Source organism: Nomascus leucogenys, chromosome 22a (assembly GCF_006542625.1).
Source record: "Nomascus leucogenys isolate Asia chromosome 22a, Asia_NLE_v1, whole genome shotgun sequence".
NCBI classification, from domain to species: Eukaryota; Metazoa; Chordata; class Mammalia; order Primates; family Hylobatidae; genus Nomascus; species Nomascus leucogenys.
In genome coordinates this window covers 904,575-924,453 of record NC_044402.1, presented here as the reverse complement: position 1 = coordinate 924,453, position 19,879 = coordinate 904,575, and the positions used below count along the sequence as shown (strand labels likewise).

General features: G+C 53.1%; 1 protein-coding gene across 2 annotated transcripts; it reads right to left on the bottom strand.

Moving 5' to 3' along the window:
- Positions 1–7,343: 7,343 nt before the first annotated feature.
- CDCA4 (cell division cycle associated 4) lies at positions 7,344–18,728 on the bottom strand. Of its 2 annotated transcripts, none has more exons than XM_030804019.1 (2): positions 18,552–18,728; positions 7,344–9,370 (listed from the first exon to the last, which is right to left on the bottom strand). In XM_030804019.1, the coding sequence occupies exon 2, from the start codon at positions 9,362–9,364 to the stop codon at positions 8,642–8,644; it is 723 nt and encodes a 240-aa protein (XP_030659879.1). In that variant the 5' UTR covers positions 9,365–9,370; positions 18,552–18,728; the 3' UTR covers positions 7,344–8,641. The 2 variants fall into 2 exon arrangements, with proteins under 2 accessions (XP_030659879.1, XP_030659878.1); XM_030804018.1 differs by lacking the exon at positions 18,552–18,728 and adding an exon at positions 17,771–18,037.
- Between the last annotated feature and the right edge of the window lie 1,151 nt (positions 18,729–19,879).

The following is a 19,879-nucleotide window of genomic DNA, read 5'->3' as shown; positions in this document are numbered from 1 at the left end:
CCCCAAAAAGTGACGAGTATATGTGGCAGTGCATATTAATTAGCTCGACTTAGCTGTTTCACAGTGTACACATATTTCAAAACATGTTGTACATGATAAACATATACAATTTTTGTCAATTTAAAAATTAATTTTTTTTTTGAGACAGAGTCTCACTCACCCAGGCTGGAGTGCAGTGGTGCCATCTTGGTTCACTGCAACCTCCGCCTCCCAGGTTCAAGCGATTCTCCTGCCTTAGCCTCCTGAGTAGCTGTGACTACAGGCCACCATGCCTGGCTAATTTTTGTATTTTTAGTAAAGACGTAGTTTCCCCATATTGGCTAGGCTGGTCTCGAACTCCTGGCCTCGTGATCCGCCCGCCTTGGCCTCCCAAAGTGCTGGGATTACAGGCATGAGCCACCACGCCCGGCCTAAAAATTAATTGTTATTTTTTTTTTTGAGATGGAGTTTCGCTTTGTCACCCAGGCTGGAGTGCAGTGGCACAATCTCGGCTCACTGCAGCCTCTGCCTCCCGGGTTGAAGCGATTCTCTGCTTCAGCTTCCCAAGTAGCTGGGATTACAGGCACCCACCACCATGCCCGGCTAATTTTTCTATTTTTAGTAGAGATGGGGTTTCACCATCTTGGCCAGGCTGGTCTTGAACTCCTGACCTCACGATCCACCCACTTCAGCCTCCCAAAGTGCTGGGATTACAGGTGTGAGCCACCGCGCCCAACCAAAAAAATTAATTTTTTAAAAAAGAACAGCAACACACACAACCTGGGCAAACCTCACGACACGTAAAGGCCAGGCCCTGCAGGTGCCCATTCACAAGCAGATCAGGCCCACAAATCCTGTTGGCACGGTGGGGACACACCTCCCCTACCTTAACCCATAGCAGCTACAGGATGTCTTCCCGTGTAAACTGTTGCCAAGCGGACGCTGACAATTCTGGCATGTTCTGGACTCTACTACGTACCTCAATTTTTAAAAGTTGAAAAGGAAATAAAGGGGCCGGGCGCGGTGGCTCACACCTGTAATCCCAACACTTTGGGTGGCCGAGGCAGGTGGATCACGAGATCAGGAGATCGAGACCATCCTGGATAACGCAGTGAAACCCCGTCTCTACTAAAAATACAAAGAATTAGCCGGGCGTGGTGGCGGGCGCCTGTAGTCCCAGCTATGTGGGAGGCTGAGGCAGGAGAATGGCGTGAACCCAGGAGGCGGAGCTTGCAGTGAGCGGAGATCGCGCCACTGCACTCCAGCCTGGGCGACAGAGCGAGACTCCATCTCCAAAAAAAAAAAAAGGACCTTTTAAGGAGAAAATCACTATGATTTTTGAATGCTTCATAGTCATTCAAAATGACTATGAAGCAGGTGTTAGATACTAAAGAATTCTCCCTAATTTTCCAGTTACAATATGGTGTAAACCAAAAAGCATCTGAGGCAGCTCTCAATCAAGTCAAAGGTTTATTTTGCCAGTGCCCAGGAAAAAGAAACACAAAACCACAGGAACAGTCTGTGATCTGTGCTTTTTCCAAAGAGCAATATTTGGGGACTTCAATATATACATATATTTTTGAGACGGAGTCTTGCCCTGTTGCCCAGGCTGGAGCGCAGTGGCACGATCTCGGCTCACAGCAACCTCTGCTCCCAGGTTCGTCACGCAGTCGTCTCTCACTCAGCAAATTATGCTTTCGTAAGATGAGCAGACAAGCGCAGCTGCCTGTGGAGGCCTGTGGCCTTCTACCTGCAGCTGTTTGCTCAGAAACAAAAAGAAAGGCGGTTTCTTGAATGAGTCAGTCTCTAGCTTAATTTTTCCCTTTGGCATAGTGAATTTGGGGGCCCTGAAACTGTGTATCTTTCGCAACGGTATTGTGGTTGTGTAAGAAAATGTCTTTTTTGGCTGGGCACACTGACTCACACCTGTAATACCAGCACTTTGGGAGGTCAAAGCCAGCGGATCACCTGAGGTCAGGAGTTTGAGATCAGCCTAGCCAACATGTTGAAACCCCGCCTCTAGTAAAAATACAAAAAATTAGCTGGGCATGGTAGCAGGCACCTGTAATCCCAGGTACTTGGGAGGCTGAGGCAGGAGAATTGCTTGAACCCAGGAGACAGGTTGCAGCGAGCTGAGATCGCACCATTGCACTCCAGCCTGGGCGACAAGAGCGAAACTCCGCCTCAAAAAATAAATAAATAAAAGTCTTTTTAAAAAAGTTTAAGCTGGCCGGGCGTGGTGGCTCACACCTGTAATCCCAGCACTTTGGGAGACCGAGGCAGGCAGATCACGAGGTCAGGAGTTCGAGACCAGCCTGGCCAACGTGGTGAAACCCCGTCTGTACTAATAATACAAAAATTAGCTGGGCGTGGTGGCACATGCCTGTAGTCCCAGCTACTCGGGAGGCTGAGGCAGGAGAATTGCTCGTACCGGGGAGGCAGAGGTTGCAGGGAGTCAAGATCACGCCACTGCACTCCAGCCTGGGTGACGGAGGGAGACTCCATCTCAAAAAAAAAAAAAAAAAAAGGAAAAAAGTTTAACGTGTTTTTAGGGTCAAAAGGTCTCAACATCTGGGATTTGTTTTAAAATTCTTTCAGAAATTCAAAAAGGCCGGGTGCGGGTGCAGTGGTTCATGCCTCTAATTCCAGCACTTTGGGAGGCCAAGGCGGGCAGATCACTTGAGGTCAGGAGTTTGAGACCAGCCTGGCCAACATGTCGAAATCCCGTCTCTACTAAAAATAATTAGCTGGGCGTGGTGGTGGGCGCCTGTAACCCAAGCTACCGGGAGGCTGAGGCAGGAGAATCGCTTGAACCTAAGAGGTAGAGGTCACAGTGAGCCAAGATTGCGCCACTACACTCCAGCCTAGGCGACAGAGTAAGAGACTCTGTCTCAAATTAAAAAAAAAAACAAAACAAAAAACAAGATGAACAATGCTAATACCTGGTCAGCCCAGGCAGCAGGCCTGGGGCTCTGTGTCCTGCTTCCCGGCTCTGGGCTCCAGGTGTTTGAACTGTTCCAGGCAGGCCTGCCTGCTTCGGGACAGCACCTCTACCTCTGGCTGGGAGCTCTGCCTGGCCTCAACTTGCATCCAGAAGGCGAAGCATGGGGAACCATGAGGCCACAGTCGAGGGCCAAGTGTTTGGGGTGGTGGCAGGGGTTGTGGCCTCCTGGGGACCCTCCCAGCCCCCAGTGACCCTCAGCACCAGGCTGGCCAGGCCCACGGGCGAGGAGGAAAATGCACGGCCTGTGCTCCTGGCAGCCGCACCCAGTGTGACCACGGCTGAGCAGCTCTGCAGGAGTGGTGGCCCCATGGTCACAGGGACAGGATCACAAACCAGGATCCTCGAACGGGCTGGGGTCTGACCACTTTCCCAGCCCTCACCCCCAGCACCCCTCCAGCTGCACATGCACATACATGTAGTTGCACACACACGTGCACACCCTCCTACGCCACCCAGCCAGTTCCCACAGCAGGCAGCCAGGATGGAGGCAGCACCTTTCTGCCTGTATCTCACTGTGGGACTGGGCTTAGGCCGACTCGGTACAGCTAGTCCCCACGACGGGCTCGGCCTCTGGCCAGGGTCAGGAGGCAGAGGCACCGCCCCGACTGAGCTCTCGGAGCTGGGTAGTGCCCCTTCTTGTTCTCCTGCCCCTCAGTGGTGGCTGGTCCTGCTGGGTGCCTGGGTCCAGCGCAGCTGTCACAGGCCAGGCCACCAGCCTAGGTGGGAAGAACAGGGTGAAGATGGCAGAGCCCCTGGGAGAGCTTCCTGGGACCAGATCTTCAGCTTGTGGGCAGCAAGCAGCCCACCTGGTTCTTGCCCCGCAGGCTGCCCAGCTTTATCACTGGTGGGGGTAAATGGTGGGGCAGCCCTTCCTGGGGCCCAGCACCACAGTGCCCTCTATCCCCAGGCCTGCCCAGCTCTTTGTGGGGTGCTGGAACGCCCCTTCTCTGACCCCAGTAGGAAATGAACCTACCTGTAATCAAAGTCCTGTCTGTCAACCAAATGCAGCCCACGGGCCTGGCTGTGCTCTGCATCAGCTCCAGTAAGAGGATCAGCGGGCAGCCTGGTGGGCAGGTTCGCCTGGCATGCCAGATTTCTCCGCAGCTTGCGATGGAGGCACTTGCAGGGAGGCACGTGTGAGTGCAGGACAGAGGAGCTTTCATCAGGCAGAGGCTGCGTGTCCGTAACAGTCCCGTCCAGGTTGCTTTGTTTTGAATCTGAGGTGGTTTTTGACTCCACTCTGGGCGTCCACCCAACAGGTGCCTGTGGACACCCACCCACTCCCCCCACCCACGCAACTTGCTAACCTTCGAGCAGATGAGTGTAACCACCCCCCAGTCCGATGGTCTGCAGGAACGTGGGGGCAGCAAGGTCACAGGGCCTTGGGCCAACCCAGGGATGGGGGTACTTTATACATTTGGGGCCTTTTCACAAAAAGATGAGGGTGCTGAAGGGTCCCTGAAGGCCCCAGAGGTGGCAGGGCTGGGCCAGGCAGTGAGCCCGAGCCTGGCGTCTACAGGCCGACGGGAACCACCGCACAGTGGCCGTGGCCAACAGGCTGCTCAGAGCATATCATTTTTAGGGCTTTCCTGGACCTTCCACTCCAGCTCTCTGTAGGTTTTCCAAGCCTCTTGTTCTGGCATTGACCAAATTGTCACCCAAGAAGCAGGCCCTCAGTGCACCTCCAGTTCATTCAGCTGGTTCCGACAGCTTCAGGAACAGTCCATGGAGCTGCTCCCAGCCTCCTCTTCCAAGGCCCGCCGGCCTCCTCCGCACAGTGCAGAGGCTCATTCAGGCCCAGTGTGGGAGGCAAGGGGGGCGGATCTGAGCAGCAGGGGCTCATCTCCCAGGGGCAGGGCAGAGTGAGGGATGGGCCAATGAAGTGTGTACGCCTGCAAGGGGCAGCAAGCAGCCCCAAGGGCTTCAACTGTGTCCAGCTGCGGCAAGTCTGCTGGAGCGACCAAGCAACATGTGACCTCAACTGAGGGCTGCGTTTGGCAGTCACATCTCCCCAGACGGGCGATCGCCGCTCCTGAGAATACTGCAAAGGCTCATCACTGAGAAAGGGAGGTCACCCTCGAACCCTCAGGCATCCACACATCACAACTCCCCTCCCTGCTTGGCTCCACTACAAACCCTGAGCAGGCACTGAGGGCACAGCCACCTCCACACAGGGCATGAGAAGGGACAGCGGCCTTCCTGTGAGTAAATGCAGCGACCCAGCACACACAGCACTGCCACGTGGAAAGCTTGGCTCAGGTCACAGTAAAATCCCAGTTAAGGACGTGGCTCGCTGGTTGCAGATAGAAACTTCTAGCAACCCAGAAACCAACTGTGAGAGTTGATGATGAGGGACGTGATCCCACCACTCTGTCTTTAGGTAGACACCAAGGCAACACATCAAGTGTTCGCAGCTCAGACACCCACCCATCCACCCCAGCCAGGCCCTTTCTGGCGGCCCCGCCAGCCTGCTCATCCGGCTACGCGGACTCCACAGGGTGAGCACAACGTCGACACATGTTCTGCAGTTTGCAGCTGCGTCCTGCTTCCATCACTACCATGCCCACTTCACTAAGGAGTGAACCTGGGAGAAGGCGCCTGGCCGGGACGTGGCCCAGCAGGGATCCAGGCCCAGACGGCTAGGCTCAGCCCTGTGGAGACCGCCCCCCACCCCCCCGTGCCCGAGGAAAGCCTGCACAGGCATCTGTGGGCAGAGCAGGCAGCGTTCTCCAAGCTGCGCTGTCACCCCCGAAAGGAAGATCAGTTCCCCGGGAGGCGTCTGCTATCTTCACACTGTTCAATGTCTTCAAATAAATGTGCGTTACTTTATAACCTTAGAAACCGAACTTCTGAGGCAGAAGGGGCTCCGAAGCTGTGTGCAAGGCACGCTGCACGTGAGGGGCACCCACCACACGTCAGGAAACGCCCCTGTGAAACTGTCAACTAAAATGCCCGCTCCCCTCAGTTTGGCCAGAAGCAAACCGCAGGGAACAGTGCTAAAATTTTACATGACTGGAATTTGTATTTGTTTCTGAATAAACATTTTGTAAACAAAATTATTAAACACTTGGAAAATTTGTTCCCAATTAAAGTCAATTTGTACCTACATACTTAAAAATACCACATACACAGCCAGGTGCGGTGGCTCACGCCTATATTCCCAGCACTTTGGGAGGCCAAAGCAGGTGGATCACCTGAGGTCGGGAGTTCAAGACCAGCCTCACCAACATGTTGAAACGCCATCTCTACTAAAAATACAAAAATTAGCCAGGTGTGGTGGCACATGCCTGTAATCCCAGCTACTCGGGAGGCTGAGGCAGGAGAATCGCTTGAACCTGGGAGGCGGAGGTTGCAGTGAGCCAAGATCACGCCATCGTACTCCAGCCTCGGCAACAAGAGTGAAACTGTCAAAAGACCAAAAATGCCAGGCACGGTGGCTCACGCTTGTAATCCTAGCACTTTGGGAGGCTGAGGCAGGTGAATCACGAGGTCAAGAGTTCGAGACCATCCTGGCCAACATGGTGAAACCCCGTCTCTACTAAAAATACAACAAATTAGCTGGGTGTAGTGGTGGGCGCCTGTAATCCCGGCTACTCGGGAGGCTGAAGCAGGAGAATCGCTTGAACCTGGGAGGCAGAGGTTGCGGTGAGCTGAGATCGCGCCACTGCACTCCAGCCTGGGAGACAGTGAGACTCCATCAAAAAAAAAAAAAAAAAGCCACACACAGGGACTAAACTTGTAGAGAAATGCTTGGAAAACAGCTGATTACTCAGCCACTGGGCACCACGGCAGAAACAGGCTTTGGTATATAGTGTCACAGGTGAACACGGTGACAGTCCAGGGAATGAGGCTCTGGCTACACTTCTAAGTCACTCTGTGGTCCTTCCACAGACCCAGTCTGTTTTCTGACCAAGCACCCTAAGCTCTCAAAAGTTACATTCTCTGAGCAGTTTATAATTTTGAAGGCTTCCAAAACAGGCACTACAACTACTACTAATGCTGAACAAATGATGTTTTTAAAAGATAAAAATGCTATACAGAAACAAAATAGTGCTTTAGACTGATTGCTGTAAAACACATACCCTTTAAACTAGGGTCCATGAGGATTAACTTTCGACATCGGGGGCTGTCAGAGGTCGTGGACACCCCCAGCCCCAGCCGGGTGCTGAACGAGGTAAAAAGAATTTGCTCTACAACCCTGTGTGGGAAAAAATAGAAGTAACCCAGCGTCCATTTAATGCAGCTAAGTGAAATTCCTTTCCCCACCTTACAAAGCACCATTAGATAATACAGCAGAACTGATCCTGCAGAAAGGTTGCTGGAGGGTCAGGCCGTGGTCATAACTAACGCCACATTCCCGTTTTGTTTGCTGGATAATTTTTTAATAAAGTGAGGTTTACATCACTGATATTTAAGAATGGCTATATGCACAAAAGAAAAACACACCTTTTTGGTTAAGGGGTGAGGAAGTTAGAGAAAGCATGAGAAACAGGGAGCATGTGGGGTGAGGCGGGGCAGGAGTGGAAGGCTGCAGGCACCCCCAGCTCACTCCCTGCCTGCGGCAGCACCCATGACCCTACAGATCAAGGGGCTATGAATGACATGGATTCAGATTTCTTTCATTCTAGACTTCCACCTAGCCGTAACCTTTTGTTTCGGCACCAGTCTAACAGCAGCGCAGGCATTTCTCATCCAGCAGCAATGCTATTTCCTCACCCAGGGCAGGTGCCTGGGCTGACCCTGACGGCAGCCTCCAAGAACACTGCCTTGAGAAGGCACCACCGAGGGGCTCTGAGGTCCCTGAAGACCAACTGGTGCCCGTGATCTCCAAACAGACAAATACTTGACCTTTGTCTTCAATGACATTTACATATAAATAGACATAAATAAAATCCTCCATAATTTACGCTTAAGTCTAGGAAGATGTGGCTCCCGCAGATTTTCTAATGACAAAAAAAGTGTAGCTGTGTGTGGTTCTTGATTTTCACCCAGGTCTCACTAACACAGAACATAAGACGTATCAAACACACAGTTAAAGTAAAACATGATACATTGACACTGTTGACTCACACTGTAGTGATGCTCACTGCAAAAAAAAACACCCTTATTTAAACCTTAAAAAAAATGAAACACACCAACTGCAATTGTTTAGGCTATAAAAGTTCTAATGTAGCAGCAAAGGATGTTTATAGAAAAAATATACTTTTAAGAAAATAGCTGAAAAAATCTAAAGAGATAAGGTATAAAAAGTTTAAAAAATATATCTTAAGACAAAATACTGCCCAAAACATATAAAACTGAATTGGAAAAATTCACCTATCTAAATGTAAAGGAGGTTGATGCAGCTGTGGCTCGCCGTCCTCTACAGTGGGGGACACAAAGAGACACGAGGGGCCCAGGGCTGTGGGGACGTCAGAACTGGCCCAGAGACGAGAAGCCTTCCAGGAGAACAGCCTCTGCCTGGCCCTCCACAGGGGGGAAGTGAGTGGGACGGGCCTGCGGCTGCAGACCCCACTGGTAATGGGCTGTTCAGGGATTTCTCAAAATCAGCAGACAGGGCAGCAAGGCTGGGCCGCTGGCGGCAGGCACACCCTCCGTGGGAACCAGTGCTCACGTGTCAATGCGTCAGAGGCGGCTGCGAGCGCTCAGGGCTCCGGCTCAGGTCTCCACCAGGATCTCCACCACGTGGTCCAGCTCACCCAGGTCAGACTTGCAGCTGGAGCTGGGGCCCGGGGTGGCCGGAGCCAAGCCCTCGAGCCCTTCACAGGGGCCTGGCCTGGCACCACCCATCATGCCTGTCAGTACCGTGTCCAGGTCGTAGTAGGGGCTGTCCACGTCTGAGAACAGCTCCTCCATGCAGCTGGGGTTTTTAGTCTCCAGCGTTTCAAATATCTGATCAAGTGACTTGTGAAAGCTTTCTCTGTTTTCTCGAGGGCCATCCATCTCCCAGGCACTGCTCTGCGGGTGCCTTGGTGCCTGTGCTGTGACTGGGCAAAGGTCAGAAACTGGGCCCTGTGTGTGGTCGTCTCCCAAGCCAGGGGCAGGATGTGCCCCCTCCTGCTCCCACGCTGCACGGCACAGGATCTCCGTGGAGACCAAGCGGTCGAGCGGCGCCCGCGCTGCAGCCTGGGGTGCCAGTGCGCGCCACGTCCCATCCTGCGTCATCTCCTCTTGGATCTGCCGGACCGTGTTGGCGATGAGGACCGAGCGGCACAGGTTGGGCTCCACAAGCATGTGGCAAAGCTGCAGCTTCACCAGAGACATGTCCAGGAGAGACTGCCGCTGCAGGCTGTACGAGGACACGGTCTTCAAGCCGGCCAGGGCTCCCTCCACGTCTTCCTCGTGGCCAACACATTTCCTCTTCAGCCCTCGTGCAAACATCGTGTCCTGCAGAAACCAAGGAAGACACCACTTAGTGCAGACTCTGTAGCGGACGACGCCCCTTAGATTTCGTCTGACTGCCCTGACTGTACGCAAGGAGCAGCGACTCCGTAACTGGCAGGGAAGTCAGAGCTGAGACGTGGAGCCCAGTGGGAGACCCCCACCCCCAGATCAGCTGCCATCCTGCCTAATCCAGGCACAGTCACGTTGTTAGAAACGACAAAGCTCTTAACTGTACCACAACAGTGTTCTCCAGCAAAAAAGATAAATGAACTAAAAATAGGAGAAATGGATAAGAGAAATGTAAGTGTTCGAGCGCTTGGCTGAAAATCTGTTTCAAAAAATCTAATTGTGGTGTGTACAAAAGAAGAGATCCTGGGGTAACATGAGATCAATGTGAACCGTGCCAGCCTGCAGAGGGCGCAGGGCTGGGGACAGGGCCGGGCACACACACCTACCATTCTGACTTCCCTCAGGATCCTGCCTCGGACAGTCACTTCTGCATTAAGAGTGCCTTCCTCCCTCGATACTTTCACTAAAAGCCTCTGTATGTCGCAGACAGCCGTGCTGGAAAGCTGTGCCACCAGGAACGCACAGGGGAAGGACCGCGGGGCTGTAGGCTCGTTCCATGCAGCGAGTGGGCTGTGTTTCGTGCACAATTCTCCAAGGCACACAGGGTCCCCTGGCCGAGCCCATGCGGCCCTGGGCAGCCCCTTGCTCCCACACCCGCCCATGCTGCCTGCCTTAGGGATCACACCCATTCCTTGGCTCCCCGCCCCCGCCAGCTCATTTCTCCCAAGGTGCAGAGGCTCTGCCTGGCTGCTTTCTACTTGACATCTCTCAGGTCAATGCCCTCCACTCGAGAGCTCGGAGGAGCTCGCACAACCATGGCCTCAGGGGCCACCTCCCCTCTCATCTCAACCCCTTTCTCTTCAAAGGAACCAAAACATGGCAGGGCGTGTGTGTGTCCGCGGCAGGGGGGGTGGGTTCCCCACCAGTGTGTTGTGGCAGCCCAGAGCTGGGCAAGGCAGCGTTTCTCAGCGTGTGCCTCAGCAGTGGCGCTGTTGGTTGAAAATGCAGATTCTTACCCCAGACCCGGGCAACTCCAGGCTGGCACCTGAGGCTCAGCCTCGCTGGGCAGGTTCCACTAAGACGCACAGCACAGATGCACTAGACGGACACTGGCCATGTCTGCTCTTAGAAGTACAAGTCTGTGCAAACTGTTTTTTCTTTTTTTTTTAACTGATTCTAAATTGGACATCTCTGGGGCATTAAAGGCAGAGCGGAGAGGAGGGTGGGCTCTGGCTTTTGACAGGTGTCATTCTGAGCCAGTGCCACCTGTGGGGAGCTGGGAGGATGAGAGCTGGCTCAGGGCCACACTGGCCGGCAGAGTCTGACAGGACAAGCATCTCACGCATGATTAAGTTTCTCTCTTCTCATGCTTGTAATGTAGTGAAATATTATTGCAAATAATTCAAGTTATGCATAAATAGGGTTACAATCTTTTGAATATGCAAACTTTGGAACTTCTTTTTCTCTTAGTCAATCTGATGGCTCCCTGTGACCAGGGTATACCAGGTGCTTTTGGAAAGCTGGGGTATAAGAGGCACATGCTGTCTCTGCTCCGGGTCTGGAGACCAAGGATGAGAAGTTTTGCAGGCGGGAGAACTGGCTGCCAACCACAGCCCTTCCCAGGAGCCCCTCTGGAGGCTCCCACCTGCTGGTCCTACCCTTGAATTAACAGAAGAAAGGTTCCCCCTGTTCTCTGAACTTCCTTTCAGTGTCATAGATCTAATCCCCTGTGCATTTAACACACGTAAATTTTATAGAACTAAGTGACCTCTTGGGCATTTATCCCAGAGAAAAAACCAATGTCCACGCAAAAAACGTGTTCCAGAATGTCCACAGCAGCTTTATTTGTAATAACTCCAAATCGGAAACAAGGAAAACGTACCCTTCCCCTGGGCATGGTGACACACACTCTGCTCCATTCATGCCACCAAATCCTACTCTGCAATAGAAAGGAATGAACTGTTGATACACAGGACGGATCCTTCTACAGGGGAATTAGGCTGAGGGAGAAAAGCCAACCTCAGAAGGGTGCTTGCTGCGGGATCCCATTTATGCCACATTGTTGGGCTGACCCAGAGCTGAGGGGTGGCACGGCTAGAAAGGAACCTGCACAGGGAGATGTCGGGGGTGAGAGGCCCTTCTGCTCCTGGGCTGTGGGGGTGGTTCTACTCTGACTGCACGGCACCGGACACGCACACATGCGCCTGCAGCAGCCGTGTGATCACATGGACCTGGGGCCTGGCTGTGCCTCCTACGAGGATGCCAACCCTGGGAGCAGAGGAAGGGCACACGGGACCTCCTGAACACTGCTCTGCAACCTCCCCTGGTTCTACAATTATTTCAAAATTAAAATTAAAAGAAAAAAAACTTACATAACCCTAGCTTATTTCCTCTACAGCAACCATTTCCCCAGAGCAGCATGCAAGTGTCACCACAGGCACCACCCTCAGGCTGTGCACCGCCACTCACGGGCACACAGCAGCTTCTCAACTAATTCTAAATGAAGGACACTTTACCACCAAAACACATTTAAACATTTCTATTAATTCTGGTAAATATTCAAGTTCTCTGTGTCAGCCACAAATTTACCTTTTCAGAGGTTTTCATCCCAATCCATTGTTTAAATCACTGGCTTAAAATTGCTAAGTATATAGAGAATTAACATAAGGTTATGTCAAACTACAAAGGACACCCTGCACTGGGGAAAAGATTAAGTCCCACGGGCTCCTCTGTGGGAAGTCACTATACCTTTTAGGTTTTTAGTTTCTCTTTCAACCCTATCTCAATCCCAAACCTGCATAACAATGGATTAATTTAGGACCCAAACCAAACCCTCTTCAACAGCATGCATTAAGCCCAAGTTTACAGACAGAAGAACCCCTGGCTGCCTCCCCTGACTCTGGAAACCCAGCAGCACAACCCCCATAATGTGGGGCCTACAGGAGGTCAGAACGACTGACCAGGGTGATCAGGGCAACTCACAGAAGGAACGAGAATACCAATGGGACAGGCCAAGAAGACCCACAACCACACTGGGAACCAGCTCAAGAAGCTGTCCCAAGCTCCTAGGACCCTCCGGGTCCCACTTTCCTTTCCTCTGAGAGTCCTTAGAAATGCCAGGTCATGGGTCCAAACCCAACGACAGACCCTCCCCCCTTTTCTGAAAGCCAGATATGGATACTAGAAGCCTCCCACTGGGGATCTTAAGAGGATGAATTCAGTGCTTGGCCTGGTGCTGTCAGCAGTCCTAAGGGCAGCACTAGCAATATGTGACCGTCGGAAATCAGCCTAATAACATCTGCTCTGAGCGAGGGAATATACCAACAAACAATTGCGGAACCACGTACAGAAACAGAACTCTCAGCCATTATCCGCGGCAATCAGTCCGAAACCAGCCCTCTACCTACAGTAACCGGCCAGGAACTACACATAAAAACAGAACTCTCAGCCATAATCTGCGGCAATCAGTCCGAAACCAGCCCTTTGCCTACAGTAACCGGCCAGGAAGCCAGGTTGCCCTAGTCAGACCTGCAGGAAGCCTGGCTGCTTTCTCTAGGAACAATCCAGGAAGCTAAACAATCATTTCCATAGCAAGCAGCCCAAAATGGCCAGGACATGATTAGTAACTGACAACCTCTCCAGTTTTTGTTCCTGCTTCCAATTTAGGACCAACCAGAGAAAGCCAAACGTGTTGTAAGCCATCTCACAAGAGCCCCACTTCTTTTTTTTTGTTGTTGTGTCACCCAGGCTGGAGTGCAGTGGTGTGATCTCAGCTCACTGCAACCTCCGCCTCCCAGGTTGAAGGGACTCTCCTGCCTCAGCCTCCTGAGTAGCTGGGATTACAAGTGTGTACCACCAGGCCGGGCTAATTTTTGTATTTTCAGTAGAGACGGGGTTTTACCATGTTGGCCAGGCTGGTCTCAAACTCCTGACCTCGGGTGACCCACTCACCTTGGCCTCCCAAAGTGCTGGGATTACAGGTGTGATCCACCGTGCCAGGCCAGGAGGCCCACTTCTAACTGGCCACCCCAGTCCCCCAAGTCAGCAGCTTCCATCAGCCATTCCTGAACTTCCCTGGTTTCCACCATAAAGCTCTCCTGTTCCCTCGCCTGCCTATGAGTTTCTGCCAATCACGAGGGAGGAGGGCCACACCCCTGCTAGGGGAAGCTCTGGATAAACAGCCTCTGCCTGTTCTCACCTGGTTGCTTATTTCCACAGCTCACAGTAGACAATCTGGAAGAGCATCAAAAACCACAAAACAGATTTTCTCTCAGGATCCCATCGATTCAGAAAAACACAGTCACCACCTGGGTTCCTCCTTTCCAGTCGTTTCCCCCAGCACTTTCCTGTCTGCACAAGGGAGGGAAGTTTCACACTACTGACAATTTTCCCAATCACAAATGATACCAGTTTCTAACTTTAGGTGCTTTGGTATTTCTAGCATTTGGCTTCCTTAGCCTCGACTCTTTACTTACTAGGGTGATGCGTGGGTACATTTTTAAGAGGCTTGATAAACATTATCAAACTGCATCCTAAGAAGGTGGAACTCTCCACCAACTTTCTCCTGCACTGATTTCTGCACACTTGCTGGTAAAGCTTCCTCTTGCTTTGCCAAGTCTCTGAGTCCCACAGCTAAGCATTCCTTCCCTCCTCCACTGAGCTCCACGTCTGTGTTCCTATCCTGTTCCACAGCTGCTCTTCTGCCAGGACCAGACACCCTGGCCTCCCTGTGTAGGTCCTTTTCTGGCCATGCCACCCTTCAGCTCTGGGTCAGCCCAACAATGTGGCATAAATGGGATCCCACAGCAAGCACCCTTCTGAGGTTGGCTTTTCTCCCTCAGCATAATTCTCTTGAGATCCTTGCAAACTCTTGTGTGTCAATAGTTCACAACAGGGTAGGACTTGGAGGCACAGATGGAGCAGAGTGTCACCACACCCCAGTTGAAGGGGGCTTTTTCCTGGTTTCCAGTTTGGAGTTACTACACGTAAAGCTGCTATGGACGTTCTAGAACATGTTTTTGCATGAATACTGGTTTTTCACTTCTCTTGGATAAATGCCGAAGAAATATAAAATTTAGGAGTGTTAAATGCACAGGCAATGAGATCTATCACACTGAAAGGAAATTCAGAGAACAGGGGGAACCTTTTTTCTGTCTATTCAAGGACAGGACCAGCAGGTGTGAGCCTCCAGAGAGGCTCCTGGGGGGGGCGGGGGGGGGGGTCCTTGGCCTAGTTTCATCACTCTCAGTTGTAAGCATTCTTTTTTCTTTTTTTAGATGAAGTCTCGCTCTGTCGCCCAGGCTGGAGTGCAGTGGTGCAATCTCGGCTCACTGCAACCTCCACCTCCCAGGTTCAAGCAATTCTCCTGCCTCATCTTCCCTCAACTTCCCGAGTAGCTGGGATTATAGGCGTGTACCACCACGCCCAGCTAATTTTTTGTATTTTTAATAGAGACGGGGTTTCACCACGTTGGCCAGGCTGGTCTCGAACTCCTGACCTCAAGTGATTCGCCCACCTCAGCCTCCCAAAGTGCTGGGATTACAGGAGTGAGCCACCACACCCAGCCACAAGCATTCTTTTAGGACTTAAACAGCCCGGGCACAGTGGCTCATGCCTGTAATCCCAGCACTTTGGGAGGCTGAGGTGGGTGGATCACCCAGTCAGGAGATTGAGACCATCCTGGCCAACACAATGAAACCCCGTCTCTACTAAAAATACAAAAAATTAGCCAGGTGTGGTGGCACATGCCTGTAATCCCAGCTACTCAGGAGGCTGAGGCAGAAGAATTGCTTGAACCCGGAAGGTGGAGGTTGCAGTGAGCAGAGATTGAGCCACTGCACGGTAGCCTGAGCGACAGAGCAAGACTCCGTCTCAAAAAACAAACAAACAAAAAAAAAAACACTTAAAACAAGTTGAATGTATACGATCTGGTGTATTCTGACAAAGGAATGCAACTCAGCAACATACCTCAATGATTTATGCAACATGGATAAATTTCAAAACATTATGCTGAATAAAAGCAGCAAGACACACACAAAAGTATTTACTATAGGATTCTATTGATCTGAATGAAACTTCAGGACAGGCAAAGCTAATCTAAGTTGTGAAAACACAGAAGGGTAGCCACCATCAGGGTGGGAAATGCTACAAGGGGCCAGAAAGAATCCTCCAGGATGATGAAGATTCTCTCTTGCCCCTTGTAGGACTTGTGTAACCCAGGGACCTGCGTAGATGTGCCTGGGTTACACAAGTCCTACAAGGGACGAGAGAGAATCCCCATCATCCTCCACTGCATCTCATCCCAGGCACAGATCCCATTCTGGTACCATGAGAATATCCCTGTTCAGTCACTTCAAATCATTCCTGTCCAATGTTCCAAATCTCCAGCAGCTGTTAATTCTGTGTTGTACCCAATATTTTAAAATGCTGACAAGTTTATTATTATTAATACAAAAAAGAGTAAAGCTCACAAGTGCTTTTTACAGTCGCGTGACCCCAAAGAGCTGTCACCCAGAACATGTGTTCAGGAGTGAAGAGGATAAGGTTGGGCCTGGAGAAGTTGGCCTGTGAGGATCACCCCTAAATTGGGTTATATCTGTGTTTGGGACAAAGTCAGCAAGAGCATGGTCTTAACCAGCCCTGAGGGATGACTGGGCTGGGCCCGGCTCCCTGAGGGCCTCCTGTGTGACTCTGGCCTGAGGCTGCTTAACTCCTTCTAATATGGAATGAGGAAGGGCCAGACCATACCGGTGGGGCTGTGGAGCTTAGCTCCCTGCTCAATTTTTTTTTTTTTTTTAAGACAGAGTCTCACTCTGTCCCCCAGGCTGGAGTGCAGTGATGCAATCTCAGTTCACTGCAACCTCCACCTCCCAGGTTCAAGCGATTCTCCTGCCTCAGCCTCTTGAGTAGCTGGGACTACAGGCACGCACCACCACACCCGGCTAATTTTTGTATTTTTTGTAGAGACGGGGTTTCACCATGTTGGCCAGGCTGATCTCGAACTCCTGACCTCAGGCAATCTGCCCATCTTGGCCTCCCAAAGTGCTGGATTACAGGCTGAGCCACCATGCCTGGCCCCTTGCTCAGTTCTGAAGTTCTTTCTACACATCTAGTTAAATGCCTAAAATCCCACCAACTCCACAGGGTGTCACCGGGACAGCCAAGCCCTCAGTCAACTCCCAGCACTGCCCTCAGGCTTCTAAACCAAGCACCGACCAGACAGGGAAAAACGAAGAGGGCCAGACGGACTGAGGACATGTCTGACATGGCAGGTGGAACAGCCAACAGGCCACTAGGGAGACAGCAACCTAAGCCCACCGAGGCAGAGGCCAGCAGGCAGCAGCCCCGCAGTGCTGCTCAGGCAAGCAGAGTACAGCTCGGGGACGGGTCCTTCACTACAGCAGCAGTGGCCACACCTTCGTGGCTGAGCAATAACAGGAGGCTGGCTGAAAACGCAGATTCCCAGATTCTGATCAGTAGGGCTGGGACGGTTGGGGATAGACTCAACTCTGACCTAACCTGTCACCTTCACAGCTGGACTTGCAGCCACTTCGAAGTTTCGGGTTTTTAAGCAAATCATCAACAATTTCCATTTCTCACACATCAGATAAGCGTTGAAATACTTTATCGGAAAAACAGGGAGAAGAGGAGCAAGGTCTGCAGTCTTGAGTCCTGAGTGGGAGCTCCACCTTCCACTACAGTCTGCTGGAGGCTGTTCATGAACAATTACTATGTTAATTTCAGGTATTTGTTTTTTTGTTTTTTTTTTTTTTTTTTTTTTTTTGAGACGGAGTCTCACTCTGTGGCCCAGGCTGGAGTGCAATGGCACGATCTCGGCTCACTGCGACCTCTGCCTTTCTGGTTCAAGCGATTCCCCTGCCTCAGCCTCCCGTGTAGCTAGGATTACGATTACAGGCATGCGCCATCAGGCCCAGCTAATTTTTGTATTTTTAGTAGAGCGGGGTTTCACCATGTTGGCCAGCTGGTCTCGAACTCGGGACCTCAGGTGATCCACCCGCCTGGGCCTCCTCTCAAAGTGCTGGGAGGTGTGAGCTACCGCGCCCAGCCAATTGCAGGTACTTTTGTTACTTGGAACGATACACACCCCTTCTTTTCCCTGAAAACATGTTCCAGTGGCAAGTTGAGGGAAACTTCCTAGCCCCTTTTCCAAGATAAAGCCTACCACTCTTCCTAGAAAAAGGGTGTATCTCACTTTGTATTCTGGAATTCCATCCTAATCATAAAACATGGTGACACTTGGAAATAGAGTGGTTGTACGTACAAAGTTTATAAAATCTAAGTTTTGTAAACAGGCAATGTTTTTCTGTGGCTCACTTTGAGAGAACGGTTATCTGGGTCCTGCCGTCTCGTGCGTCCCATACGAAAGCCACAGGAGAGGCGAGGCAGCGGAGACCCTCTATTCCAGCAAGCTGTCGGAGCCTTTGTCAGGACGATCCTGTTTGCGGGACGAGAAGCATTTGGAAAACGCGGAGAGAAGCTTTTGCCTCTGACTTCTCCAAGTGTCTCGGGGACTTTCCCTAGTTCCACCTCGGACCGCCGGAGGAGCCCAGGGAAGACGGCGATAGCCGACCCGCCCGGGGTCTGGGCCTCCTCCCACATCCTCGGCCCTCTCCGCGGCCGGGTTCCAATTGAGGGGGCTGCGGCGCGCCCTGGCCCGGTTAGCCGGGTTGGCCCGGGGCAGGGCGGGGGCGGCCGTCGCGGGGCGCGCCTGGCGTTCCCTCCGCTGCAACTAGAGCCGAGGTACGGGAAACGCCGCTGCGTACCCCAGCCGGGCCCTCGTGAAACGGCTCCCGCGTGGGGCCGCCCGGAGGCCTCGGCAAAGCCCCAGTTCCGCGCTCCGCAAGGAACGCAGACGGCCCGGGCCCCTCTGCTCCCCGGGCCCCCACAGCAGCGGCCACCCCGCGGGAGAACCAGCGCCCAGGAGGGCGGCGAGGGCGCCGCGGCAGCCCCAGCGGTAGTCCCGGGCGCCGTCTCCGCCCCGGACCCAGAGCCAGGAGCCACAGACTCCCCGCACCGCCCCCAGGCTCCTCCGCGCCCTGCAGCACAAAAGTGCGCGCCGCCGTAGACGCCCTCGCGGTCCGTCGGGCCCGCTCACCTGACCCGCGAGACCGCCCGCCGGGTCCTCTGCTCAGCCGCCGCCGCCGCCGCTGCCGCCAGCTTCCCGCCGCTGAGGGAGGAGCGCCCGCCGGCGCGGGGCGGGGCGTGCGACCGCCACTCGGCGTCCACAAAGGGTCGACGCTGCGCTCTCCGCGCGCTGCGCCCGCTGATTGGCCACTCGCGGGCCGGGGGCGGGGCCTCTTGTTCAAACCCACGCGGGCGGGGCAACTGTGGCGCGTGTTCCCGCGCTGCGCCGACGGCCGTTGGGGCTCGGGCGCGCCCTTGGTTGCCCCGCCCCTGCCCCCGCGCCCGGCCCCGCCACGCCCACGCCCCTCCCGCTCCCAGGTCTCCCCGCGCCCAGTCCGGCCCCGCCCCGTCAGCTCCCAGGTCTCTGCGCGTCTGGCCCTGAACTGAACGCGCCTGCGCCTGGGGACCACGTGGGGCCCTCGGGCGGGCGTGGCGGGGCAGCCTGGTAGGTGTTGGTCCTCTCTCGCTTCTGCCTGGCTCAACTTTTCTGCCGAGGCGTCCGTGCCGGGGTCGGGAGGAGCCGGGCACGGCAGCTCCCGGGCGGCCTGGGCTCCGAGGTCTATCCAAGCCTCTCTAGAAACCGGGGTTATCTCCAAAGGCTTCCTAGGTTTACACGTAAGAAACGTAACGGGAAAGTAGAAAGCAGGCGACACGTGTTTTAAATGTCTTAGTGGAAAAGGTTTTAAATAGGATACAAGAACCTGCAATCATTGACTCTGAGCGCCTGCAGCAGGCCCGGTAGGCGTGGTTGCAGCTGAGAACCAAGTGCTGGTAGTGGTGGGGGAATCCTCGGATGAATCCGCAGGTGCGGATGCGCCAAGGTCAGTGGTAAATGCTGAAATGCTGACGGGAAAAGCTGGGAGTGACGTGGGGGCGCTGCTCACATAGGTCTCTAGGATAAGGGGCGTCTTAAAGCACCGAAAGGAAGAGTGGAAGAGAATTCCAGGAGAGGAGTGGCTGGGACGAAACCCAAGGCAGGGGCAGGAGGCAGGAGCACGTCTCAGTGCAGTGAGAAAGAACCCTGTGATCTCTTGGGAAGGTTTTAAGTGTGAGGGGTGGAGGGACTTTTGGGCTACTCTGGGAGTGGGGTGGAGACTGCCGGCATGGTCAGCAGAGAAGGAACTGGGATCTGAATTGTGCTTGAAAAGAATCATTGTTCTTATTTAAAAAACAAAAAACAAAAAAAAAAAAAACAGGGTCTCTTTCGCCCAGGCTGGAGAACAGTGGCGTCATTATGGCTCACTGTATCCTCGAACTCTTGTGCTCAAGTGATTCTCACGCCTCAGCCTCCCAAGTAGC

Bases quoted from the DNA above. Each gene is read 5' to 3' on its own strand.
- CDCA4 (XM_030804018.1), bottom strand. From the start codon at position 17,815: ATGGGACGCACGAGACGGCAGGACCCAGATAACCGTTCTCTCAAA. The intron at 9,371-17,770 runs GTGAGCCACAGA...TGGTTTCTGCAG, and splicing joins CAGATAACCGTTCTCTCAAA to GACACGATGTTTGCACGAGG.